Source organism: Maylandia zebra, linkage group LG5 (genome assembly GCF_041146795.1).
Source record: "Maylandia zebra isolate NMK-2024a linkage group LG5, Mzebra_GT3a, whole genome shotgun sequence".
Lineage (NCBI taxonomy): Eukaryota > Metazoa > Chordata > Actinopteri > Cichliformes > Cichlidae > Maylandia > Maylandia zebra.
In genome coordinates, this window is record NC_135171.1 from 40670283 (window position 1) to 40694124 (window position 23842).

Consider the following 23842-nt stretch of genomic DNA (forward strand, 5'->3'; position numbering starts at 1 on the left):
AGCCGTGGTTTCCGTTTTCACAAAGACAGGAACGTTTAAAAGAGGTTTAGGCTCAACGTTCAGCCGTGGATTCAGAGAGCAGCGTGGGTTACTCCCCGTCAATGAACCAGCTTTAGAACTCTTTATCTTTATTAGGAGCTGCAGGAGTCTGATCTTTCAGATCTTTCCAGAGGGGGGAGCTGTGTCCATGCTCCTGTTGGTCAGTGCTCATATCACATTTCCAAAGTTTCAACTCAGGAGGTTCTGCAGCTAATCATTTTTTTCTACTCTTGGTCACAGTACAAAGTCACCGAGGGGAAATTTCCCCTATGCTGTCATGTCAGACACATGGAAACTCCGCCCTCCTGCTGTTAGTGAAGAGCAGCCAATCAGGAGAGGAGCTGGCTAAGATCCAGTATCATACAGAGCTTCTCTAATTATAACATGGAGCACAACAGTAATCCTCCTGTCTAGTCAGCTAGCACAAAGGTTACGTTAGAAACGTCATTTCTAGAGGACAGACTTTTATCTCAGCATTAAATTTTCTTCAGTGTTTTTGGAGGATTAACCTCGCTGTCCATTCATAAAGAACCAAAAAGGTCCCAGTTCTCCCAGCTTGTGTCTCAGCACAGATCAGGTTTAATCCCACCAGGACAAACACAGGAGCTCCTGCAGATCCACAGGCTCATGCGTCTCATAATGAAAATACAAATGAGCGCTCATTGAACGGAGGTGACACGAACATCTGAATGACAGCGTAGGTGGTGAAACTGAGTTTGTAGCTTCAGTTATTTGAATATTAATAATCAGGCAGAGCCCTCAGGTATTTCCACAGTGAGACACCCTGCATCAGCACGCAGGAAATTATCATCTTACATAATACACATGTGTGCAGAAACACCTTCCAGGCAGCTGCATACGTGATCGGGAAACAGCAACATGATGTCTTTGCTCCTGCTCTGTCGTCAAGTTTATTGAAAATGCAGAACACTAACAGCACACCCCGACCTGCAAAAGGACCACAGGCATAAAAACAGCACAAAGAGATGTTGAACTGCACAAAAAAAGATAGCAAGGGCTCACAAAGACATGCAGGACTCCTCGAAAGAAAACTAAAAGGATCAGAAAGATGAAGAATTATTAGAAAATGATCAAAAAGACACAAAAGTGCAACAAGCAGATCAAATCGGCCACGGGGAGGAATACAAGCAGTTCATTCTTGACTGAAATGACTCGTCCTCTTTCCTAAAGAGGACCACAAAGAAAAATAACACAAATAAAAAAGCAAAAAATAAAAAATAAACACTGCAAAACTTCCAAAACAACCCAAACAGGCATAAAACCACCAGGAGGAAATATGAAGCTGTCAGAGCGAGAATCAACACGTGAGCCACAAAACATGACAAAATGACCACAAAGAGGATAAAAACAACAAAGAGACAAATAAAACCGTTAAAGAGGAAAAACCCGCTTAGGGACCGTGTGGGGTCGGAGGTTGTGTGCAGGAAAGACAGAGCCGAGGCCTCGTTGCCTCTCAGACCATCAGACTTGTGTGTGTTTGCTGTTCTCGTCTCTTTCTGGTCACTTCAGTGTGAAAGTTTCACAGGTTGGACGATGAAAACGAGGCGAGGGGATAAAAGAGCGTGAAAGAGCCGAGACGTCAGCTCGTGTGTTACTCAAAGTGAAAACAAAGACGCTTCTCTGTGACGTCTCGCCTTCTGAGGAGATGACTAAGTGACCGCTTCCTGTTTGCTGTGCCTCGTGGAGCTTTTAACGTCCCGATGAAGGTCAGAGGCGTCGCGTGCAGGCTGTAAAATCACCGAGGTGGAGACCAGCAGAGAGGGAGGATGACGTGAACGCGGCGAAAGCCAAACGTTTTCTTTTTTTGGGTCATTTTCACGTGCTGAGCTCCACACTGACTCCATCAGGCACAAAGGACACAGTGTTACACAGTCTGCACAAACTCCAGTTTACAGAGTCTCCGAGGACAACGGTCCTCGCTCTCAGCGCTGCGGGGAAAGATGAACAAAGGAATAAAAGCCTTTTGTCATCCATGAATATTTCCCAGCAACACGTGTGACAACTGATGAGACCTTTTAAACACTTATTTGTTTGTCAGGGTCCGTGTGCAAAAAATACCAATAATGAAACACACTTCTTACACACTGTGTAAGCCATGCTGGCTGAGAGGCACCAGCACAGTCCAGACTCCAGTTAGTGAAAGTGAAGCTGAGCAGTGTTGGCACACCTGTAATCAAAGCAGCCACGCCCCTAACATCAAGCCTCATTAAAATCCAAATGCCTGCACGGGACGAGCGGTTTCAGAGAATCCAAACAGGTGAGTTATAAAAACATTCTCCCCCTGAGCAGCTGTTATGAAGCAGGATGAAGTTGCATATTTTAACATGGCAATCTTTGATGACTGACTCGCTGCTGGAGCCTCCGGCGGACATTAGAGGAACTGCAGGTTTGGGTACTTTTCACTCAGATTCCTTCCTGGTCTCACATCTGGACCTGAACACTGGAGCAGATCTCCTCCTTTGCAGGACTTTTGAAGGAATCGTGAGAGTTTGACCATCCAGGCCGAGTCTGCATGTGTTTTGTGGACTCTTATGATGGAGAGTGGTTTGTGGTCAAGTGTGGCCAGGATGAGAGCAACACCTCCAAGCCTGAGTCCTGGTTTCTCTGCTGGAAAATGGTGCAAGGATCTAAGTTTAGAGAGTTCAAGTTTCTTGGGATCTTCACATCTTATTCCCAGGTGACGAGGCGGTGGAGTGTGAGGTGCACCGGCAGGTTGCTGCGGTGTCAGCAGTAAATACTCCCCTGCTGATTCAGCTGCATTGGCTCCCTGTCAAGTTCAGGGTCCAATTTAAGAGCATAATCATGACTTATAGGGCCCTGCACGGTGTAGCTCCAACTTACTTAAGTGATCTTCTTCTTTCTTATCACCCCAGCAGGTCCCTGAGGTCTTGTAACCAGGGCTTGCTTGTTGTCCAGCATACAAGGTTAAAAACAAAAGGTGACAGAGCGTTTGTATCAGCGGCTCCCAGACTCTGGAACTCGCTCCCTTTGAGTTTGAGATCTGTGGACTCAGTCATGTCTTTTAAAAAGCAGTTAAAAACCTGTTTAAACTCACGTTTGGTTGATTTTGTTTTGTTTTAGATCTTAATGTCTGTTTTCTGCCTCTGTAAAGCACTTTGGGATTTTATCTTGAAAGGTGCTATATAAATAAAATTTTACTTACTTACTTACTTAATTCAGGAGGACTTTTGATTTATGCTCCACCCTCACCTCCGCTCATGGGATATGGGTGATGATCGAAAGAGTAAGGTCCCAAACACAAATGAGTTTCCTCTGTAGAGTGGTTGGGATCAGCCTTGGAGACAGGCTGAGGCGCTCGGGCATCTGGAGGGAGCTTGGAATATAGTTACTGCTCTTCTGTGTCTACAGAAACCAACTGAGGGATCTGTGAGGATCTCTCCTGGGAGGTTTTACGCCACGGGGTCGACCCAGAACCAACTGGAGAGATTTGGTATCTCTGGCCTGGGAACGCCTCGGGACCCTCCAGGAGTAACAGGGAGAGGGTCTGCCTAACCTGCTGACACTGTGATGAGATCACAGGATGTTCTCTGCACTGAGATCATTTACTGGGTATAACGGTTTCATCGATCGCTGTATGTAAACGACTTTACTTCTTTATAAAGTTTCAAATGTTTTACGCTTCTTAGTGTTTTGGCCCAACATAAATAAATAAAGAATAAATAAATAAACATAAATGTGCTTCCAGGTCCAGCTGTGTTATTGTCTGTTTGATGTGCATGGAGAACACTTTGACTTGTGGCACAGTCTTCCTCTCAGTCGCTGCAGTGACGGAACAAAGACGGGAATGTGATTCAGGGTCAGCCGCTGGCTTCTGCACGATAAAACGTGGAGTGTGGCGCCCTCTGCAGGATGAATGAGAATCTGTGCAGAGAAAACTGGTTTTATATTAATGCAACAATTCAGAAACAAACTCTCAGACCCTGAAAACAGCGTCAGCGTTCATTTGAGCAGGTTTATGTCGATTTGACCCTTTCAACGCTGGCCGTTCAACACTATTACCCAAAGTGCAGTGATTCCAGGGTTTAAAGAAAAAAGACTCACATTTCAGCCAATTAGTTTGAAGAGAGCTTTGACACTGTAAACCTGTGCAGTGGTGGAAAAGCAGCAACGTCACTGAAGATATAAACAGTCATTTGTTTTCTTGCTCTCGTGGGCATCTCCTCTTAATTTTTAATGATCATCTCTGTCCTCACAGTATAATTCAATTCAATTTTATTTATATAGCGCAAAATCACAACAACAGTCATCTCAAGGCGCTTTATATTGTGCATTAGATCCTACCATAATACATACAGAGAAAATCCCAACAATCATATGACCCCCTATGGGCAGCACTTTGGCGACAGTGGGAAGGAAAAACTCCCTCTGAACAGGAAGAAACCTCCAGCAGAACCAGACTCAGGGAGGGGCGGGGCCATCTGCTGTGATTGGTTGGGAGAGAGAAGGAAGACAGGATAAAGACATGCTGTGGAAGAGAGCCAAGGCACAACCACCCCCAACTACAGGCATCACTGGGTACAGCCCGTCAGTAGGTATGTGGAAGTTGGCCAATGACAGGTTGTGTTTTGGGTGAAGGCATCCTTACAGGAGCCAAACATATTGAAACCTTGACCAGAACAAGACACCACTCATCCAGCATCCCACAGTCCAACTCAGCAGCGCACACAATCCTTTTACTCTGATGGATTTGGTATTTCCTGTGCGGCAGCGCCTCGTGATTTCTCTTGAGCTGAGCTCTGACGGTGAAGGTCAATCTTCTGTTTTTTTCTCTCTTCCTTATAAACACGTTCAAGTTTCAAAAGACAGACATCAGGAAAGAAAGAACACAAAGTATGAAGGGCACTCTCACTCTGTACAAGCACAGACACGCCCACGTGTGCCTTAGATTAGCTCATGATGTTATGCAGACCTGAACATGCGCAGGAGGACAATCTGACATCATCATTGAGCTCGAGCCTCGACCAGAGGGCGCTTATTGGTCCGTCACAGCTGAGTGACGTCTGTGTGAAGGAAGGAGACAAAACTTTTTAACATTTTTACTGGATTATTTCTGACCTCCAACCATTTAACTATGAGTATTGATTATGATTATTAATCTCTGGCTCTCTTCCACAGCACATGTCGTGCCAGATGGCCCCGCCCCTCCCCAAACCTGGTTCTGCTGGATCTTTCTTCCTGTTAAGTTTTTCCTTCCCACTGTTGCCAAAAATCTTGGTCATAGGGGGTCATTTTATTGAGGCAGCTGTTATTGTAATCCATATAAATGATGCCATACAAATAAAAGAAAATTCAAGTTTTTTTATATTTATAAGGTCAAAGATCTTTTTTCACCCTCCTTTAATTAAAATTCTTCTTCCTCTGCTGCAGCCATTTGTTGCCACGTTCACCTGGTATTAGCAGTAGATAAATAAACCACAAGTCAAGTTTGCATTTAACCTGAGAAAACTGAGCACAGAAAAGGAGTCAGGAGCAGACGCCGTTCAGAGAAAACTTTATTTATTCACTTTTTAAAAACAAGAATGACGTCGTGTCTTTGAGGGTTCAGCTTCCTGTTGCGGTGTGAGAGCATTATGGACACCTCACTGACAATCTACAAGGATCGTTTTAACCTCACAGAGCAAAACTTTATTTAAACACAGTGAAGGAGCAGTAACAGAAGTCTCAGACGACACCTCTGCAGGAGAAGAGCAAGCTCGAAGGTACAAAATACTTTATAAATACAGCGTGGCGGTACTTATAAAACTGAGAAAATATAAATATGTGTGTTTTCACAGACAGGAAGCAGCAGACACTCTCAAACCCAACAGGACAAAGATGGAGGACGACGGCTGTACGTGCGACGCGGCCCACAATCCTCATCCCTGACCGTCTAATCTACATATATACACCGACCCTCTAGAATCAGACCTCTGGTGGACACATCATTGGGAGAATAAGTGCTCTGAACACAAGAGGAAAAAAGAAGAAAAAAAAAAAGAAGCTACAACAACAGACCTGATGTCAAATTAAAATCTCATAACAGAGGAGAGGAGGAGTTATGAGGAAAAGAAGGGGAGGAGAAAACATAACCCAGGAAAGGATGAAAGGAAACTGAAGTGCAACAAGTGTCTGTCACAGTCCGGCATCGTTGTACGTGGGTTTGACCACCTTCAGGATGCTCTGTGCGTTCTCCTCCACCAGGGGGCGCCACTTCACCTCTCCTGTGAGCAGCAGGTCGTCCCCGTCCAGCGCGTCGATGTACTGCATCTGCACACAGCAGCACGTCCACATTTACCCTCACAGCTGATGGATCAACATCGACTGTTTTCCTTTCTGCAAACGTTACTGCGTCATAAACTCTGTGAATAAATCTCACGGATTTCTAAGGAAACACATCAGGTACAATTTCCAGGTTCCATCAACATTTTGAACTACTCACATGTCCATCAATCCTCTGCTGCTTCCCTGGAGTTGAGTCTTAGGGCTGCAGCCTAAGCAGAGAGGCCCAGACCTCCCTCACCCTTCCCCCCCTCCTCCAGTTCATCCGGGGAACAGCGAGCTGTTCCCAGACCAGCTGAGAGAGTCTCATTTCTACCCCGGGAGCCTCCAGGTAGGACATCTTCACCCAGGAAGAGACATCCCGAGTCCTTCCTGAATGATGAGACTCCTCACCCGCTGTATAACGCTGAGCCTCACCACCTTTCCAAGAAAACTCAGTTTAACCGCTTATTACCGCGAACTCGTGTTTTGGGTCATTACCCAGAGCTCACGCCCATCGCTCAGGGTAATGACGTAGATGGACGGTAAATAATCAGCTTTGCTTCTTTAGCGCTGCTGAAGAACTATCCTAATAAGCCCCGAGCTCTCAGTGCAGACATGGAAAACCAACTAATTCTGTCGGACCGCGAGCAGCTCACTGTGGGAGAGCTCTCTGCATGGAGACGTGCACATAAACCAGTGTTAAACCCAATTTGCTCATCAGCAGAAGACTCTGGATTCCTGTGGTTAAGAAAACAGATGGAGTCAAGCCCGGAGAACGTGGGCCCGAAGCATGTGCCGAGGTCTTATCAGGACATCACAATTCAAACGCAACAAAGTGCACGTGTTAGAAAGACTAAAGCTCACCTGTTTGCGGACGTACTCCACCATGAGCTCGAGCTGTCCGGGGTCTTCACACTGACGGTTGAACAGGTTTCTCCACAGAGCCGCCGCCAGCACACAGTCATCGGACAGGATTCCCTGCAGGTACCAACACACGTGTTCACATGCATGAAGTTTCTTCTAACCTGATATCTGCAGTTGTTGTTTGCTGACATGTCCCAGCTGTGTGATCCAATCAGGATCCAGACTTTGGACCGGAGTTAAAATTGAGTGAGTCTGCAGTGCATCTAAGATGAACTCTCAAAGGTCATTCGAAACAGATTTCCAGTCGCCTTTGAGCAGAGTTTGAATATCGGCCGTAAAACAGCAAGTTTAAAATTCTTTGTCTTACCTCGTCGTATCCAAATATCGCTGCATAGAAGGTTTCGGTCATCGCTTTCATCGCTTCCTTTCTGTGGATGGCATCAATCTGCATCATTAAACAGAGGAAGACAAATCAGAGTGAAGCACAGCAGAGATTGAGAATACAAGATTTGTACATTCGTGCCAGGCAGAAACGTCTGGGCTGGAAAAGTGAAGCCAAGGCTGAAGTGCAGAAACCTGCAGTTCCTCTAACGTCCAGCAGAGGCTCCAGCAGGGAGTCAGTGCCATAGACTCCCATGTTAAAACTTTACAGCAGAAATAAACATGTTTAGAGTCTGACACACAAACTGTTTGGTCTCTGTGGAGAATTCTTCCTTCATAGCTGCAGAGGGGGTTAAATTGCAATAAAGCTTAAAAGTTTGAATATTAGGGGGCGTGGCCTCTTTTTGACTGACAGGTGGATGGCGACACAGGCGGCTGTAGCTGCTAGCTGTCTGCTCTGTTTGTGCTGTCAGAGCCTTTTGGTGCATTTTTAATGACATTTTCTGACCAATAATATGGCTGCTGTCAGGTTAACTCTATGGGGACGCTGAATGTCCAGTCCCAGGTTTGTCCAAACACTTCCAATAATTTTGGAGATGTCAATATTGAAATAAAAAAAAAAAAAAAGTTAAATAAAGTACAGGTTCATCATTTGATTGATCAAAGAAGTTTTGATTACCAAGTAAAAACTGCAAAACATTCTGATTCCCAATTCTTTTTCTATTCATATACACATGATACTTTTCACCATTTTTAATAGAAAAATAAATAAATAAATTTTAAAAATCCACACATTGACCAGTAAAATCAAAAAACGCTCCCTGTGCTGTTCATTTGTTCTACTGGACGACTGAAGCTCTCGGGCCGCAGGTGAATCACACGGATCATACTGTAGGGTCTGTGCGAAGGTTTGCACCAACACTGTCGTGCACACAGCAAAAATGGAAGGTTTTCTCACATTTACAGTGGGGCAAAAAAGTATTTAGTCAGCCACCGATTGTGCAAGTTCCCCCACCTAAAATGATGACAGAGGTCAGTAATTTGCACCAGAGGTACACTTCAACTGTGAGAGACAGAATGTGAAAAAAAAAATCCATGAATTCACATGGTAGGATTTGTAAAGAATTTATTCGTAAATCAGGGTGGCAAATAAGTATTTGGTCACCTCAAACAAGGAAAATCTCTGGCTCTCACAGACCTGTAACGTCTTCTGTAAGAAGCTTTTCTGTCCCCCACTCGTTACCTGTATGAATGGCACCTGTTTGAACTCATCATCTGTATAAAAGACACCTGTCCACAGCCTCAAACAGTCAGACTCCAAACTCCGCCATGGCCAAGACCAAAGAGCTTTCGAAGGACACCAGGAAAAGTATTGTAGACCTGCACCAGACTGGGAAGAGTGAATCTACAATAGGCAAGCAGCTTGGTGTGAAAAAATCAACTGTGGGAGCAATCATCAGAAAATGGAAGACATACAAGACCACTGATAATCTCCCTCCATCTGGGGCTCCACGCAAGATCTCATCCCGTGGGGTCAAAATGATCATGAGAACGGTGAGCAAAGATCCCAGAACCACACGGGGGGACCTGGTGAATGACCTGCAGAGAGCTGGGACCAAAGTAACAAAGGTCACCATCAGTAACACACTACAACGGCAGGGAATCAAATCCCGCAGTGCCAGAGGTGTTCCGCTGCTGAAGCCAGTGCATGTCCAGGCCCGTCTGAAGTTTGCCAGAGAGCACATGGATGATACAGCAGAGGATTGGGAGAATGTCATGTGGTCAGATGAAACCAAAGTAGAACTTTTTGGTATAAACTCAACTCGTCGTGTTTGGAGGAAGAAGAATACTGAGTTGCATCCCAAGAACACCATACCTACTGTGAAGCATGGGGGTGGAAACATCATGCTATGGGGCTGTTTTTCTGCCAAGGGGACAGGACGACTGATCCGTGTTAAGGACAGAATGAATGGGGCCATGTATCGTGAGATTTTGAGCCAAAACCTCCTTCCATCAGTGAGAACTTTGAAGATGAAACGAGGCTGGGTCTTCCAACATGACAATGATCCAAAACACACCGCCCGGGCAACAAAGGAGTGGCTCCGTAAGAAGCATTTGAAAGTCCTGGAGTGGCCTAGCCAGTCTCCAGACCTCAACCCCATAGAAAATCTGTGGCGGGAGTTGAAAGTCCGTGTTGCTCGGCGACAGCCCCAAAACATCACTGCTCTCGAGAAGATCTGCATGGAGGAATGGGCCAAAATACCAGCTACTGTGTGTGCAAACCTGGTAAAGACCTATAGTAAACGTTTGACCTCTGTTATTGCCAACAAAGGTTATGTTACAAAGTATTGAGTTGTATTTTTGTTATTGACCAAATACTTATTTTCCACCCTGATTTACGAATAAATGCTTTACAAATCCTACCATGTGGATTCATGGATTTTTTTTTCACATTCTGTCTCTCACAGTTGAAGTGTACCTCTGGTGCAAATTACTGACCTCTGTCATCATTTTAAGTGGGGGAACTTGCACAATCGGTGGCTGACTAAATACTTTTTTGCCCCACTGTAAATGTGAGAAAACCTTCCTGCTGCCGCACAGCCGGGTTTGTCGCCACTGAATCCAAAGGTGAACATTTCCCAATGCTGCACAGGCTGGAGTGTAGAGAGTGCGGGCGCTGAGGAGGCGCAGCAGTGATTATGAACGTGGAGAAAATGAGCGATGTTTTTCCTGCGCTCTGCCTCAGCCACTATGAAACCTTAGAGCAGCTCCAATCACTGCTGCTGGCTGTGTAAATATAAGCTGCTCATGTAGAGCTTGATTAGGAAATTTGCGTTTTAGGGAATCAAGAAAAAAAAAAAAGAAAAAAAGATGATTATCCAAGGAAAAAAAAGACTTCACGATGTTCACGGCTGCATGTTTATCTAACTCGCTTCTTGCTTTCGTCTGTTCCTTTAAAGATATTCAATTTATTCATATTTATGACTCTACAGTCCGATAAACACTCTTGATCTGATACACGTACAGCTTTGGCCATCAAACAGTGCTGCAGCCGCATCGCTAGTGAACGGTGCTAACGTCATGCAGCTGTACTGGCTGTGAGGCTGGGAAACCTGCAGTCAGTCAACAGCAGGAGCTCAAACGCAACGTCCGGACTAAAAGAACGTTCGGGACTCTCATCAGATGGATTATTCAGCAAGCATCAAACAAATAATAAGACTTAATAAGAATGAAAATAAGTCAAATTTTTCTGCTAACTAATGCTTCAGATGGAAAAATGTATTTTGCTGTTGCATAAATGTGCAAACGAAGCTTTTGGACTGTTCGGATATCACTGAGGGTAACATCACAGTCAGCTGTGCACAGTGAGGCTTCCTCAGTATCTCTGACTGCTGTACTGAGGTTACTGCTGTTATCTGCTGTTTGTAACAGGCTCAGGTCGTGATAATGATTGAAATGTGACATCATGAACGGACGGTTCACTAAAAACTTTAACTTGCTAAATAAAAATGGTAAATGGCCTGTATTTATATAGCGCTTTACTCGTCCCTAAGGACCCCAAAGCGCTTTACACATCCAGCCATCCACCCATTCACACACACATTCACACACTGGTGATGGCAGCTCGTAGCCACAGCCACCCTGGCTGCCAGACACTGGCGCCACCGGGCCCTCTGACCACCACCAGTAGGCAACGGGTGAAGTGTCTCGCCCAAGGACACAACGACCGAGACTGTCGGGGCTCGAATTGGCAACCTTCCGATTACAAGACGAACTCCCAACTCTTGAGCCACGATCGCCCCACAAAACAGAGGAAACGTCCCCGAGCGCTTCCACAGATCTGCTGGCGAGCACTGAAACAAATCTTTGATTATCAAAACATCAGCAGATCGTTTTTCTGCCAGTAAACGTCTCGTTTCACCTTTCAGTCTGACTACAGGAGAGAAACCAGCTGAAAACAGCTGCTCTGCGTGTACAGCTGGGACATAAAGAAGCTGCAAACTTCCATGACTTAAGTTAATGACTTCAGCGTAAGGTTAAAGGTCACAAAACAAGTGAGCTCTGAACAAGAGAAATGTGAGGTCAGTCTCGACCTCTGAACATCTTTACTATTGAACTTTAAAAGAAACCGGACTTTGTTGTAACTCTGTGCTGACACGCTTGACATACAGAACACGCAGGTTTACGTACACATGCTGACAAAAGGTCACGTATGCAGCTGTGAAAACACCTGCTGCGTACGAGACCGATGCATGCGTGCCCACGCTGCAGGAGTGACCTCACAAGCCAGACTGTAATTTCTCATCTCTGACCTCTTTCTGTCACACGAAGCAAAAGGAGCAAAACTAAAGAGCTCCTTAATATGAAGAGCGCTGAAAGCTGCTGCTTGGCTGCCGCTGAGCTCGCTTTACAGCCAAATCCAAGAGGCTGTGATGGGGTGTGGATTCACACCTTCACTACGAGTCAACTAAATCTCCAAAGACCAGTCCCTCCTGCTCCCACCTGAACGGCAACCCTCTGATTTTATGAGTGTTTACACCACACGCTTTCTGCTCCAACAAGGAAAGCTGCATCAGGCAGAAAATGTTTTCCTGCACTGGATGAAGCTCTGGCCCTTCTGCAGTTCTGTTTCTATTTGAAGGCACGAACCCAAAAGACTGTGACGCTCTCGCCTCTCCAGCGTTTTATCAGCTCTGTTCCTGTGCTGCACGTCTTTCAGCTCAGTGTTTAAAATACTGGCAGCAGCCTCCTGGTAGATACAGTAAAGATCTCAATCTCAAAATCCCACACCGCCTTGTACTCAAGTTATCGCATTCACAACCTTTTTCGTCAGGGCGTTAGCCATCAGCTAAAACTCTGTAACTGCAGCCCACGAGCTGACGGGGTCTTGGACTCCAAATATTTCACTGCCTCGGTGAAGAATCGGGACCAGCTGAGGGTTCAGTGTGGACATGGATCAGGTGTGGAAACCTGGAGCTGTGCATGGATCGTCTCGGACGTTCTATTGGACGAAGTTTGGTCGGCTTTTGACGTCGCATTCCTCCCACAGTGTCTCTGCTACTGAGAATCCTCAGCATGAACTTTGACTGAGAACAGCGTCGATCATCTAATTCAGCCAAAAACTCGTAAATCCTCTTTTTCAGGTCTGACGTAGCGTTTGTGCGTATTGTGGTACGATGACGTTTTATGAAGGATGCTGAGACTGTGGACCGTTTTAACTCTCAGCAGCACCAAACTGTTTGATTTTGGAGAATTTTAAAGCACCTAAAAATATCAGGCTTAACAGTAAGTGGAGGGGTACAAACGTGCAATTCATAAACGAGGCTCAGAGGCAGGCGTGTCTCACTTTGGGACTACAACGTGAGGAAAGAACCGAGGATGCTCTGAGGAGTGAGAGCAGACTGCTCGAGCTGTGCTTTTACGCGTTTTGACCCTGTTTAATATCCTGCCGCCCTACATTTACATTCTTTGTCACAACTCTTTAATTCTTAAACGCAAACACCCGTAATTAAAGTGGGTTTTTCCCCTCTGTTAGCTTTGAGACTCGAATCCAGAATAATCTGCATTATAGAAGGACAAAGTGTTTCTGAAAGCTTCGTGTGCTCAGAGCCCAGATTTATGTCAATGAGCGACACTTCCTGGAGCTGCTCCACTGACAGAAAATAGAGGAACGACTCTGTGGACACGGCGGCCGCAGCCAGGCTCGCTCTCCGGGGATTTGTTGGCACAATTACGCTGATGTAAAACTTTAAAATCAACAAAACCTGCATCCTTTGTAGCATGCAATGGCACGGATAAAACTGAACGCACTGTTGCATCAGCTCGAAGGGGAAATGTGGCTGAAATAATGAATATTTATGTAACAGAATGACATTTAGCTTGGAGACGTGTTTGTGTAGATTTGTGGCGATTTAATGTCACAGAAGCACTTCTGAGGAACCTGAGCTGCTGTGGAAAATACTGCTGCTGTCAAGTCTGTATTAATGCAGTAAAATAATCAGTCATCAGCGTGTGCTCGTTCTCAGCTCTTCAGTTCCAAACGTCTGCCCTGCTGAAGTTTTCATGTTTCATTCTGGAGCTAAAGCGATTAAGTTAATTACATTTAATAAAGAAAAACAATCAGAAAGCCAGTTCTCAAACTTTGCCCAGCGCCAGTTTCTAAATGATGAACATTTCCAGCTTTTGCTTTCTAAAACAGTAACTTAATACCTACGACTTTTGGACAGTTCGCTCCTGCGGCTCCCTGACCCGTGGCAGGAGGTGTAGGGGTCTGGTGCTGTGTGGATTGGGCCACGGTAAGGGGCGGACACCCCTGCGGGCCAATCCCTGGTTGCCAAAAGTGGCTCTTGGAACAGCACCCCTCTGGTGGGGAACAGCCTGAGAGTTCCCAGCTAGGGTTCAGACTCGGGCTTGCCTCAACAGTGTAGCATCTCGAACCCAGGGCTGGCCTCTGTTCCACTGTGGAGCTGGCCTCAGTGAAAGGTGGTGAGCAGGGGTGGGTCTACTTTTATCCCCCGAACTTGGCACCTGAACAGAAGGTTGCTTACCTGCGTCTGCAGGTTGAAATAAGTTGAGACTATGTGCCCAAAGACAGCTCAGAGTACCTTTAATACCTGGATGGGTGGAGTGCTCGAGGGTGCAGTGAAAGCTGGAGTGGCGTGACAGAAGGAAGGACTAACCGACCTGCAGTCGTTTGTCCATGATGAACACTTTAGCTTCACGCTGCTCCTTTAACTGGGAAGATGATCTATGAATGGTCCAGATGCACCGATGCAGTATTTGGATCACACATCCAGCAGCAGCAGCAGCAGCAGCAGCTGCAGCTTGTCAGTGTGTTTGCTCCATTCAGTCCATATTTAATAGATTTATTTATATGAGGTTATTTGACAAAGTCAGCTAATCAGTGCTACACAGTCGAGCCTCGTCCTCCCCGTGAGGACAACAGTTACTGCAGCTTACAGGATCTGCAGATAAATGCAGCTGGGATAAGCTGGACTGAGCATTCCCAGTGAGCTGGGGTTGTATCGGTGGTCCGGGGCATTTCCAGGAAAGCAAAGGAAACAAAAGAAATGCTGACTTTGAATCTTTGTGGTTTACTTTGTGGGCGGAAAACTTCCAAGTTTGCAAATCCCAAAATTACAGAAACCTTTTAATTTACCTCAGAGCGTGCGGTAGATCTGTGTGTGCTCTGATCATGTGACTTTTCTTTCAGAAAACAGGGTTTCCTGCATTTCTTTGCAGCTTTCAACAGAAAAAAGTCAAAAATATTTTAATTTAGTTTGAGTAAATAATCCCAATTATTCGAAGTTCACATTTTGAGCAGGAGATGACTGTTGTGCGTTTGTCTATTCTGTTACTTTGTTTTCTCATCTTTTCACTTTCATGCTTAAGTTGAAAACAGTCTGTAATCACCACATTTCCATGAACAGTTGGTTACTGACATTATGAAGCAGATGCAGCAGCTCAGTGGAGCTGACTCAGATCAGGGTTAGACTGCACAGCAACACGAGTCCTGTTCGTGGCGAAGGCAGTTCGTACGTGCTGATCGACATTCACATCACACAGCTGTGAAACACTGACCGTGTGCTGCAGGAGACTGAACCACTGCCAAAGCATTCCTGCTGGAACCTGAAGATCCAGATTCTGTTCCAGCAGGAGAGCTGGCCGATTCTGACAGCAGCGCAACCTCTGCTGCGGCCGTAACCACAAACCTATCAGCCAATCAGCCGAGTTGATGCAAAAGCTTCAACACGGGATTTTTGTCACTGAGGGAGAATTAGAGTGAAAGCTTCTGTTACACACTAAAACTCTGGCAGGAATTAAACAGCTGGGAAAATATCTGAATTTGCAAACTCAGCTTCAGTAAATAACCTGAATGAATGAGTAACAGAAAACCTTTGTTACATGTTCATTTTAGTTTTAAACCAAGAATAAATCAGGATTTCAGGCATCAAACATACAAAGTTCCAACAGGCTGAGATCTTTCTCCCAGCAGTGACGCTGAAAAGTGGAAATACAGTCGCATGATATTTACAGCCTGTGTATTATGCACGCTGTGCACCTGTGTGTGTGTGTGTGTGTGTGTGTGTGTGTGTGTGTGTGTGTGTGTGTGTGTGTGCACACCAGCCTGCGTGTGTGTGTGTGTGTGTGTGTGTGCGCGCACTTCACGATATGACAGAGGGTCTGGTTGCAGCTGTTGCTGTGGTTACCGTGGCTGCTTTGTTGGTATTGCTTCTGTTGCTTTCGTTTAGTTGCAGAAGTTATGCAGACGTTGCTGCACACGTAGAGGTCGGTTGTCTCTACATGTGTTGGTGTCTTTGTGGAGACTTTAATACTCTCAGCTGAGACTGTTTCACCTGCTTTCATGCCTCTGAATTTAATTTTTTTTCCCTTCAAGATCAGAAACATAACGTACCCCCATGATTTTGCTCCTCTGCTCCACATCCTCCCACATGGAGTGCACGATGTAACGGCACATGTACTTCCCCTCTCTGCCCTCCTGACGCATCCGCACCAAACACATCCTGAGAGCACAAGAACACAACAAGGAGACTGAAACGAGCGCACAGCCTTAAATCGCTGTGACGAGTGAAGCCGTGTGCTCATCGTATGAAGAGCGTCACTGTCCCAGCCACAGCAGGAGCAACAGCGACATCATTACATCATTAAAAACTATCAGACGCTTCCATTTAGACCACATAAACACATCAATAATAATAATAATACAATTATATATTATATGCATTCTCTCACTGTGAACTGGATTCTTTGCATGCTACAGAGGACGTTTAATGTTACACAACATGTGAAGGAAGATAACTGTCAAAGCAAAAATACATCACATGACACACGACTGGGCTAATAAATGCACGGAAGAGCAGCAACCGCACAGACAGCGCGGTCGACACGGACCACGGCTCCCTTTGCTGCTTACGCCAATCAGCACACAGATTCCTCAGAGCAGCAAACAAACCATCTGATTGGCTGATTGGATAAATCCAGCTGTACAGGTGTACCTAATAAACTGGTAGCTGAGAGGATGCGTTTGTGCGACTCACCATACGTGCAGCTGTGCAACCAGGAACCAGGAGTTGAGAGTGTCAGGGAGGGTGCACTCTGAAACACACACATTAGGATTCATTAGGATTCTCTGCACGCCGCACCTGCGTCAGACTCTGCAACTACATCAGCATACAGTAGGGCTGTTTGACGTCACCACGTGTATCAGACGACGATATGAAAACGTCTATCGTTTCATTTTACACACCATCATTGTTTCGAGGTGTCGCAAAAACTGTTTGCGGGAACATTGTTCATGGTTTTGATGGTCACTGTAGCAGCTGTATTCATTGGTTAATGTTCTCTCTCTTATATAAACACACTGCGGACAGACAAGTGACTGTTTTTACACGTTGTCGTTAGCAACAACAAAGGTAAACCCAGCATGTGGCTCTGCCGTCCGCTTGTTTATTTCCCACATAAATCTTTCACAATAAAGCTGAAGATCTTTTTGAGATTTTCCAAAATAAATGACGACAAACAGAAGGACCAATCAAAACGAGGGGCTGACACTGTAGCGTGGACATGGTTTGGTTATGAGAAGTCTCACACCAACACCTCAGACTCAAACACGACAAACCTCTGCTGCCACCGACGCACGAGTCACGTGACAGAGTGTGGAGAGAGTTTACTGATGAGGAGCAACGAAGAGCCGCCAGGTGCTCCAAATAAACCTCAGACTCAAACGTTAGCACGGGCTTTTCCCCGCAGCACGTCGTGGGATAAATACTCACAAAGAAAAATGGCGGCCGTTACAACTTATGTCTACAAATGTATCGTTTCACGCATCGCGATTCACAGAATTTACAGAAAATGTAACATTTTTGTGATAAATATGGCTGTCGGGACGACAAATGAGATTTTGGTCATATCGCACAGCACTAACATAAGATGTGCTTTTCTTTTTAAAACACTCATATCTGAGAGTTTAAGGGGAATAAGCGGCAGAGCTGAAGGTTTGAACGTCTCCAAAACACAAAGCGACACATTTACCGTCCACGCCTGAGTGGGAAGGTGACGATACCACAGAACGGAGGACAAATCCACAGCTCAGAGTTGAATCCTTCACAGCTGGGAGTCATATCAGCGTTCGTTTTAAGCTTCTCATTACGTGAGATTTATATCTGAGCTCTTCGGTTTGTTCTGCGTTTGTGTTTTTATGTTACTGAGAAAAGTTGTTCTTCAGGTTTTTTTGGGATAAATATCAGCAAACACAAGCCCGTCACCAATAAGCATGTCCGAGGCAAAGTGGGAACAACATGAACGGCGGCCCAGGGAGCCGAGCGTGGTAAACTCACTGTCGAAGAACTCGTCGTAGTTGATTCTCTCCACGCAGCACGTGTACATCCGCAGAGCAGCAATCTTGATTTTCTGTGGAAACAAAAACATCACGTCTGACGTCGTCACTCTGCAACCACAACATCGCACTCACAGCTACAGCTGACAGCTACGAGTTGCTCTCACCAAACATGAAAGGGGAGTCGGGGCGTTCATGAGGCGAAGTATTTCAATCAGCTGATTCTCGTGATGTCACTGACATTCAGAAATGGAGGAGGGGCTTAGTGATGGCGTTTGAGGGCAGCTGAACATGGTGTAAGTGAAGGAAAACACCAACTTCAGAGCTCTGCTGCGTTGTGGCAAACATCACTCATAGGAAAGGCCTCGGCAGGCGACCCTCCTGCGATGGCGCAGAGACAACACGCTGGCTTCCTGTTGAAGCTGTCAGGGGGCCACGCTGCCCGAGTAACAGCCAATCAGCCTTTACACCCCAGCGGCCACAGTGCAGACACTCATTCCAGCTTTTCTTTACTCCTCCGTGTCCTGCTGGCTGTTGGGGCGAAGCGACTGGACTGTGTGGGAGTAATTACACTTCCTGCCTAGTGTAAATGCACCACTACACTTCCATTACCAACATTTGTCAATGGAAACCGGGGGGGGGGGGTACAAAATGACATCAAACAGGCAAACTTATCCAAATGAGTTTGCCGCCTGGTTCAGCAACTTTCAGCTGGAAGGGCGACTCGCCCGATGAGCTTCATTTAACAACAGCGAGCATTTCTGTGGGATTGTTCTGGGATTTAAGGCTGATCTGTGCGTCTCTGACGGCGGTTTTATCTGTAGAGTAAACACGCGCAGGAGCAGGACACGAGTTCGGAGGTGTGCCAGCGAGCCAAACGCTGCCGGTCCGGCGGGCGGCCCAGCTCTCTGCTCGCCTGACATTCCTCGGCACACATGCAACCTTCCCGCCTTTAGCCAAAACCTCCCACATCACTGAAGCCTGCCACAGCTCCAACTGTTTATTCCTTTAGTGACCTGCGCATTCCTGGAAAACATACCGACTACAAGAGTGTGACGCCATGAATGAAAGCTACACACGCGTGCACACACACACCTCTGGTGAATATCACTCCCACTGCAGTGACGTTATTTGTATTTTTGGCCTTCTGCATCTTCCATAACAAATGTTTTATTACTCTGTTGTGTCCAAGTGCAGTTTGGTTTTATTCAACCACAGAGAGCAGGAGGGGAAACGCTGCCCTGACAGTACAGGTAGAAACGTCTGACCCGACACACCGGTTAGTTTTTGTTACCTGTCGACCAATCAGGGTGGCACACATTCATCAGAAGGTGCGTTTAAAGGACGTAAGCGTGTTGCTTTTGAATGAAAGGTTGTTTGAGTGCAGAACGGACACGTCAGCAGGTAACAGGCGGCCTGGGAGGCACATTAAACACATTTAACATGACTAAGTGCTCGTGTTGATTTCACACATCAAATGAAGCCAAATCACCATCACCTGCTCGTTTTCAGCCCACGTCTCACCCGTCTCTTCTGCACTCACCCATTTATTGTATTTGAGCGGTCCCGTGAAGCCCATCGCCTCGATGAGCTTTGTGAAGGCGCCGACCTCCTCGTCCGTGTGCTGATGCGTCTCCTTCACGTTACGGAGCTGAAGGACAAAAAGAAAAAGCGGAGCGGTGAAAAAAACGACAGCGAAAACAGAAACTGCTCCTTCAGCAGGTGGGATGTCAAACGTGTGCTGCATGACCCTGGTTTAATCAGCACGTGACGACGCACCTGTGCGGCGCGACCTTTACCGCTCACTAAATTAATACGCTGACCTACTCCGAGCTGCACGCCGTCTTCGTGCTTTGACAGTTTTATTACAGCCACCACGACCCCGCTAACCTTCATCAGGACGCGCAGATGTGCCGAAGTTTTCTCCCAGTTTTCAAGCTTCATTAAAAACAACAAAACCAGTTGAAGCCTCGAACACACGGAGCAGGCAGGAAGTGCTTTAAAGGCACGAATACGACACGACTGAACTCAGAATTCATTAAATTCATCCTGAAATCCAAGCAGGTGTGAAAAACTACAGGCTGAATAATCAACCCTTTAAAAGAGGAATTACAGTTTATTTGTTTTCATTTAAGCAGAAAATGAGGAGGTCCCGAGTGCAGAACAACTGGCTTCACAAAATGCCTCCGAGATGACGGAGATGGAATCGACCGAGTGAAAAGAAAAGTGTTATTTATCAGCAAAGAGTATATATGTTTGGCATATCGGTGGCCCCCCCCACTGGGACAAAAGAGCTGCTGCACAGCTGTTTTGAAGCAGTCCATCTGTGGGTTAAACAATGAGGGTTATTTGTTCATGTGCTTGCGTGAGATGTTACCTGTGTGGCGACATGCAGCGTCCGGCACGGCGTTACTAATGGAGAGGAGACGCCCGCCTGCTGACAGGCGGCCAGCGCTCTGAAACAGGCTTCCTGATCCAACCCCTGCAAGGAGAGAGAAGTTAAGTCAGGCTGAACACAAACGATCGACTGTTTTATTTGTTGACTTGTTTTTAAAGACGGATCAAACACCTGCTCGTCTCCCACTAACAGCAGTGATCTTCACGTCACAGCTCAGTGTTGTTCTCAGGTTTAGCCAGTTTTCGTGACCCTTTAGCATTTTTTGTTTGAACTGCACGAAACATCCTTCATTAACCCTCTGACTGCTGGACAGGCTTTCTCTGAGTCAACATTTATAAACTGTTAAGTCTCTGCACCACCCAACGTCACTGAGTAGAAAGACCTGCAACAATAATCTGATTAACTGATCTGATTAAGTTCATTCAGATTTGTAAAAACATGATGTAAATTTAAAACCTTTCAAAATGGACTAAAGCTCAAAGAGAATGAAGAGACCGCTGCTATGAGCTGATGGCCTAAACTCCCATATACTGTCTCAAAGAGACACTGAGGGAACAACAACAAATATTAAACCTCAACATCTGCATCAGCACAACTGCTGGCAAAGCTTTAGTTCAATTCTCAAAAAACATTTAGTACCTAAAGAACCTTTAGGTCATTATCTGGTTGTTGCTTTAAATGGTGGTTATTGAAACAGCTGCTGCACTGCACATGTGCAAAGAGCACAGCTTAAAGCCTCTGTCACAGACTGAATCAGCCAGGCCTGTGGCAGAAGACAAACACCTCGAGATTTCAAAGCGGTGCCAAAATAAAACTTCACCACACTCAGAAAGAAATGCACACAAGACTGAGAAAGTGGGCCACCTCCTCTGAGCCCAGAGTTCATTTAAGATGATCAGACATGAGGGGGGGTCACCTTTCCTGTGAGCTGAATAATCAATAACCTAAACGTGACCCTGCACAGCTCAAAAACCAGCTCCTGTGACGGACCGATGGACTGTTTGTCTGTGAAGGCACCATTTATGCTAAACAGTATTACAGACTTCAGAATAATATTTTCTGCGCTCCAGTCTTTTTCCAGGTAAAGCACCGCTTACTTCAGCAAGACGAAGCCCAAACATCCTGCATGTATTAAAAGAGCCCGCGTGCATTGGACACCCTGGACCCTCAGACTGATATTAAAATGTCCAACTTTACAGCAGGAAAAAAAACATGTTTACAGCTGGATACAAAAATCCTTTCCCTAATCCAATTTCATACTCGAGTTAGGCGACTTTGAGTAGTATCCCAGCTGTGGATGTGTGCTGCTTCAACTTTAAATGTTGCTGCTCGTGCTAGTCGGCACTAAAAGTAGTAGTCCGTTACCCTCACTTTATTATAGTGCGGCGGCACCTTGGTGCACAGGCCTGACACACAACAGCACCTCTCCGAAGTGTAACCGAGTCCACTGTGCTCAGCTGATTATTTTCTGACACTTGGATCAGCTGACTAGGTGACAAGTCCCTGAACTGAACTTCTGGACCATGTTTGTGTCCTTTTTATGCAGTTATCGGATAAATAATACGGCGGCTGTGCCACATTATTTGTCATATTTGTCTCTGGTCCAGTTTTTGACAGTAAACCATTGGACGGTCTATACTGGTCTATTTGTTGCACCTCAACCTTCGTTCACTTCTACCTCCTGTAAACATCATCATCATCATCATCATCATGCCAACAGGATAACACAGAGGTTTTAACAACACAAACAGCTGACACGTCCATCATTTAAATACAGTCTATGGTTCAGTGACCCATTAAAACATTTGGACCACAGCGAAGCTCGAACACGTGACTGATGACTCTGGTCTTCTACAGAATAATTTCATTATCTCGGGTGACAAACACGTTATTATTCACATATGACAGAAGCCTCGGATTGAACGTGTGATGTAGAGTTTCTGTGCTCGGTGTAAAGAAAGCCTTTAAACTGGGAGCGCACTTTAGAGCTGTTACTGCGAGTCTTTGGTCGAGTTCGCCTCCATTAATCTGAGCCCTGAGATTAATCCTGCTAATGGAGCTCGCAGGCTGTCCGTGTGAGTCTGTGTGAAACTCAAACACACACGGAGACAGATGAGCGCTCACTCGGTCACCTGTCGCTGTGTGTTCACCCAGCTGTCACCTCGAACATCAGCCTCAACTTCTTCACCTGTTAGCCGGCTAAGCTAACGCCAGCGGGGCGTTTCTTACCTTGCCCCCGGCGGAGGCGGCCCTGCAGGCGGACACATGAGCGAAGCTTCTGGCGGCGAACTGCAGCGGCCGCCGATACATGGCTGCACGAAGACCCGCTGTTAGAGCCGAGAAGCGGGCTGCAGAGTCACGGAGGCTCCCTGCACGGAAACCTTCTGGTTTGGTAACAGCAGCAATGTCAACGGAATCTGTCCGGCACTGAATAGTGTCCGGGTAGAAATATACAAAGCGAAGAAAAGGTCCGCTTTTAACCCGCTCCGATTAAAGTTGAATCTTCCATTGCTGGAAGAGGAACTTGGAGCCTTCACTGAAGTTAAGCAGGAATACTGCACTGCAAAAATACCATTCAAAAGAAAGTAGACTTAAAGCGCTATGCTCAAGCATCCCCACCCCCCAATCTTAATAAGGTAACAAAAAACAATCAAATGCGCGCGCACACACACACACACACACACACACACACACATATATGTATTACAAAGTCACAAAAAGTAAAAACAGATGGCCCCGCCCCTCCCTGAGCCTGGTTCTGCTGGAGGTTTCTTCCTGTTAAAAGGGAGTTTTTCCTTCCCACTGTCGCCAAAGTGCTGCTCATAAACAAACATTTTAATTATAATTCCACAAAGAGTAAAGTAACTGTACACTGGGGGATAACAAGCTTTGTAAGAATTAAATCTACTGACAATGACAAATGTGACGTTGACCTTGAGTGCATTTCCAGTGAAGACCTATTATCATTGTGTGTAAGCTTTGACCAATCCTCCAAAAGGTCTGTGCATGGATGGACTAACAAATGTCTCACAATAGCATGAGCTTATAAGTCCTTTGGCTGTGCTAAAATAAATTGGACACATAATTTTAAATGTTTGCTTTCCATCCCACAGAAAATAGGATTTTCCTTCCAGGAATACTGCAATGATGCAACATTTCCCACCAAAGTCACATTCAAGGATGGTACAGCAGGCTGACATAAACCATAATTATTCTTTAAATCTGTAAAAAGTCTTTGACAAGGAAACCCGATTACCTCTCCGTCAAACTTGCTTTGTAGTTAGAGCCAATAAACAGAGTGGAAACATCAGTGGGACACATTAAGACTTTAAAAACAGTCTCATGTTCTTTGTGGACACAACAGCTGAGGTAATGTTTGAGTTGCCCCTCCATCACTTTCAGTTTTTCCCGTGTCTCAGCTGGAAGTGTTTGTGTGTGCGGGGGTTTCTGTCGTGTTGCAGTTAGAAGGTCACAATCATTAACGGTAACCTTCAGCAGAGAGTTGCACTGTCGACACCTCA

At 45.8% G+C, this 23842-nt stretch overlaps 1 protein-coding gene across 1 annotated transcript; it reads right to left on the reverse strand.

Annotated features, from left to right (window-relative positions):
- Window positions 1-5556: 5556 nt before the first annotated feature.
- On the reverse strand, window positions 5557-22772 carry uqcc1 (ubiquinol-cytochrome c reductase complex assembly factor 1). Its single transcript, XM_004558988.2, has 9 exons — window positions 22551-22772; window positions 20301-20405; window positions 19467-19574; window positions 17925-17997; window positions 16626-16683; window positions 15983-16091; window positions 7553-7630; window positions 7186-7299; window positions 5557-6327 (listed from the first exon to the last, which is right to left on the reverse strand). Exons 1-9 carry the CDS (start codon window positions 22629-22631, stop codon window positions 6193-6195), a joined length of 861 nt encoding a protein of 286 aa, XP_004559045.1. The 5' UTR covers window positions 22632-22772; the 3' UTR covers window positions 5557-6192.
- Between the last annotated feature and the right edge of the window lie 1070 nt (window positions 22773-23842).

Coding starts and splice junctions, on each gene's coding strand:
- uqcc1 (XM_004558988.2), bottom strand. CDS start 22,631: ATGTATCGGCGGCCGCTGCAGTTCGCCGCCAGAAGCTTCGCTCATGTG. Junction 20,406..22,550: donor CCGCCTCCGCCGGGGGCAAG/GTAAGAAACGCC, acceptor CTCTCCTTGCAG/GGGTTGGATCAGGAAGCCTG. Junction 16,684..17,924: donor CTACGACGAGTTCTTCGACA/GTGAGTTTACCA, acceptor TGTGTGTTTCAG/AGTGCACCCTCCCTGACACT.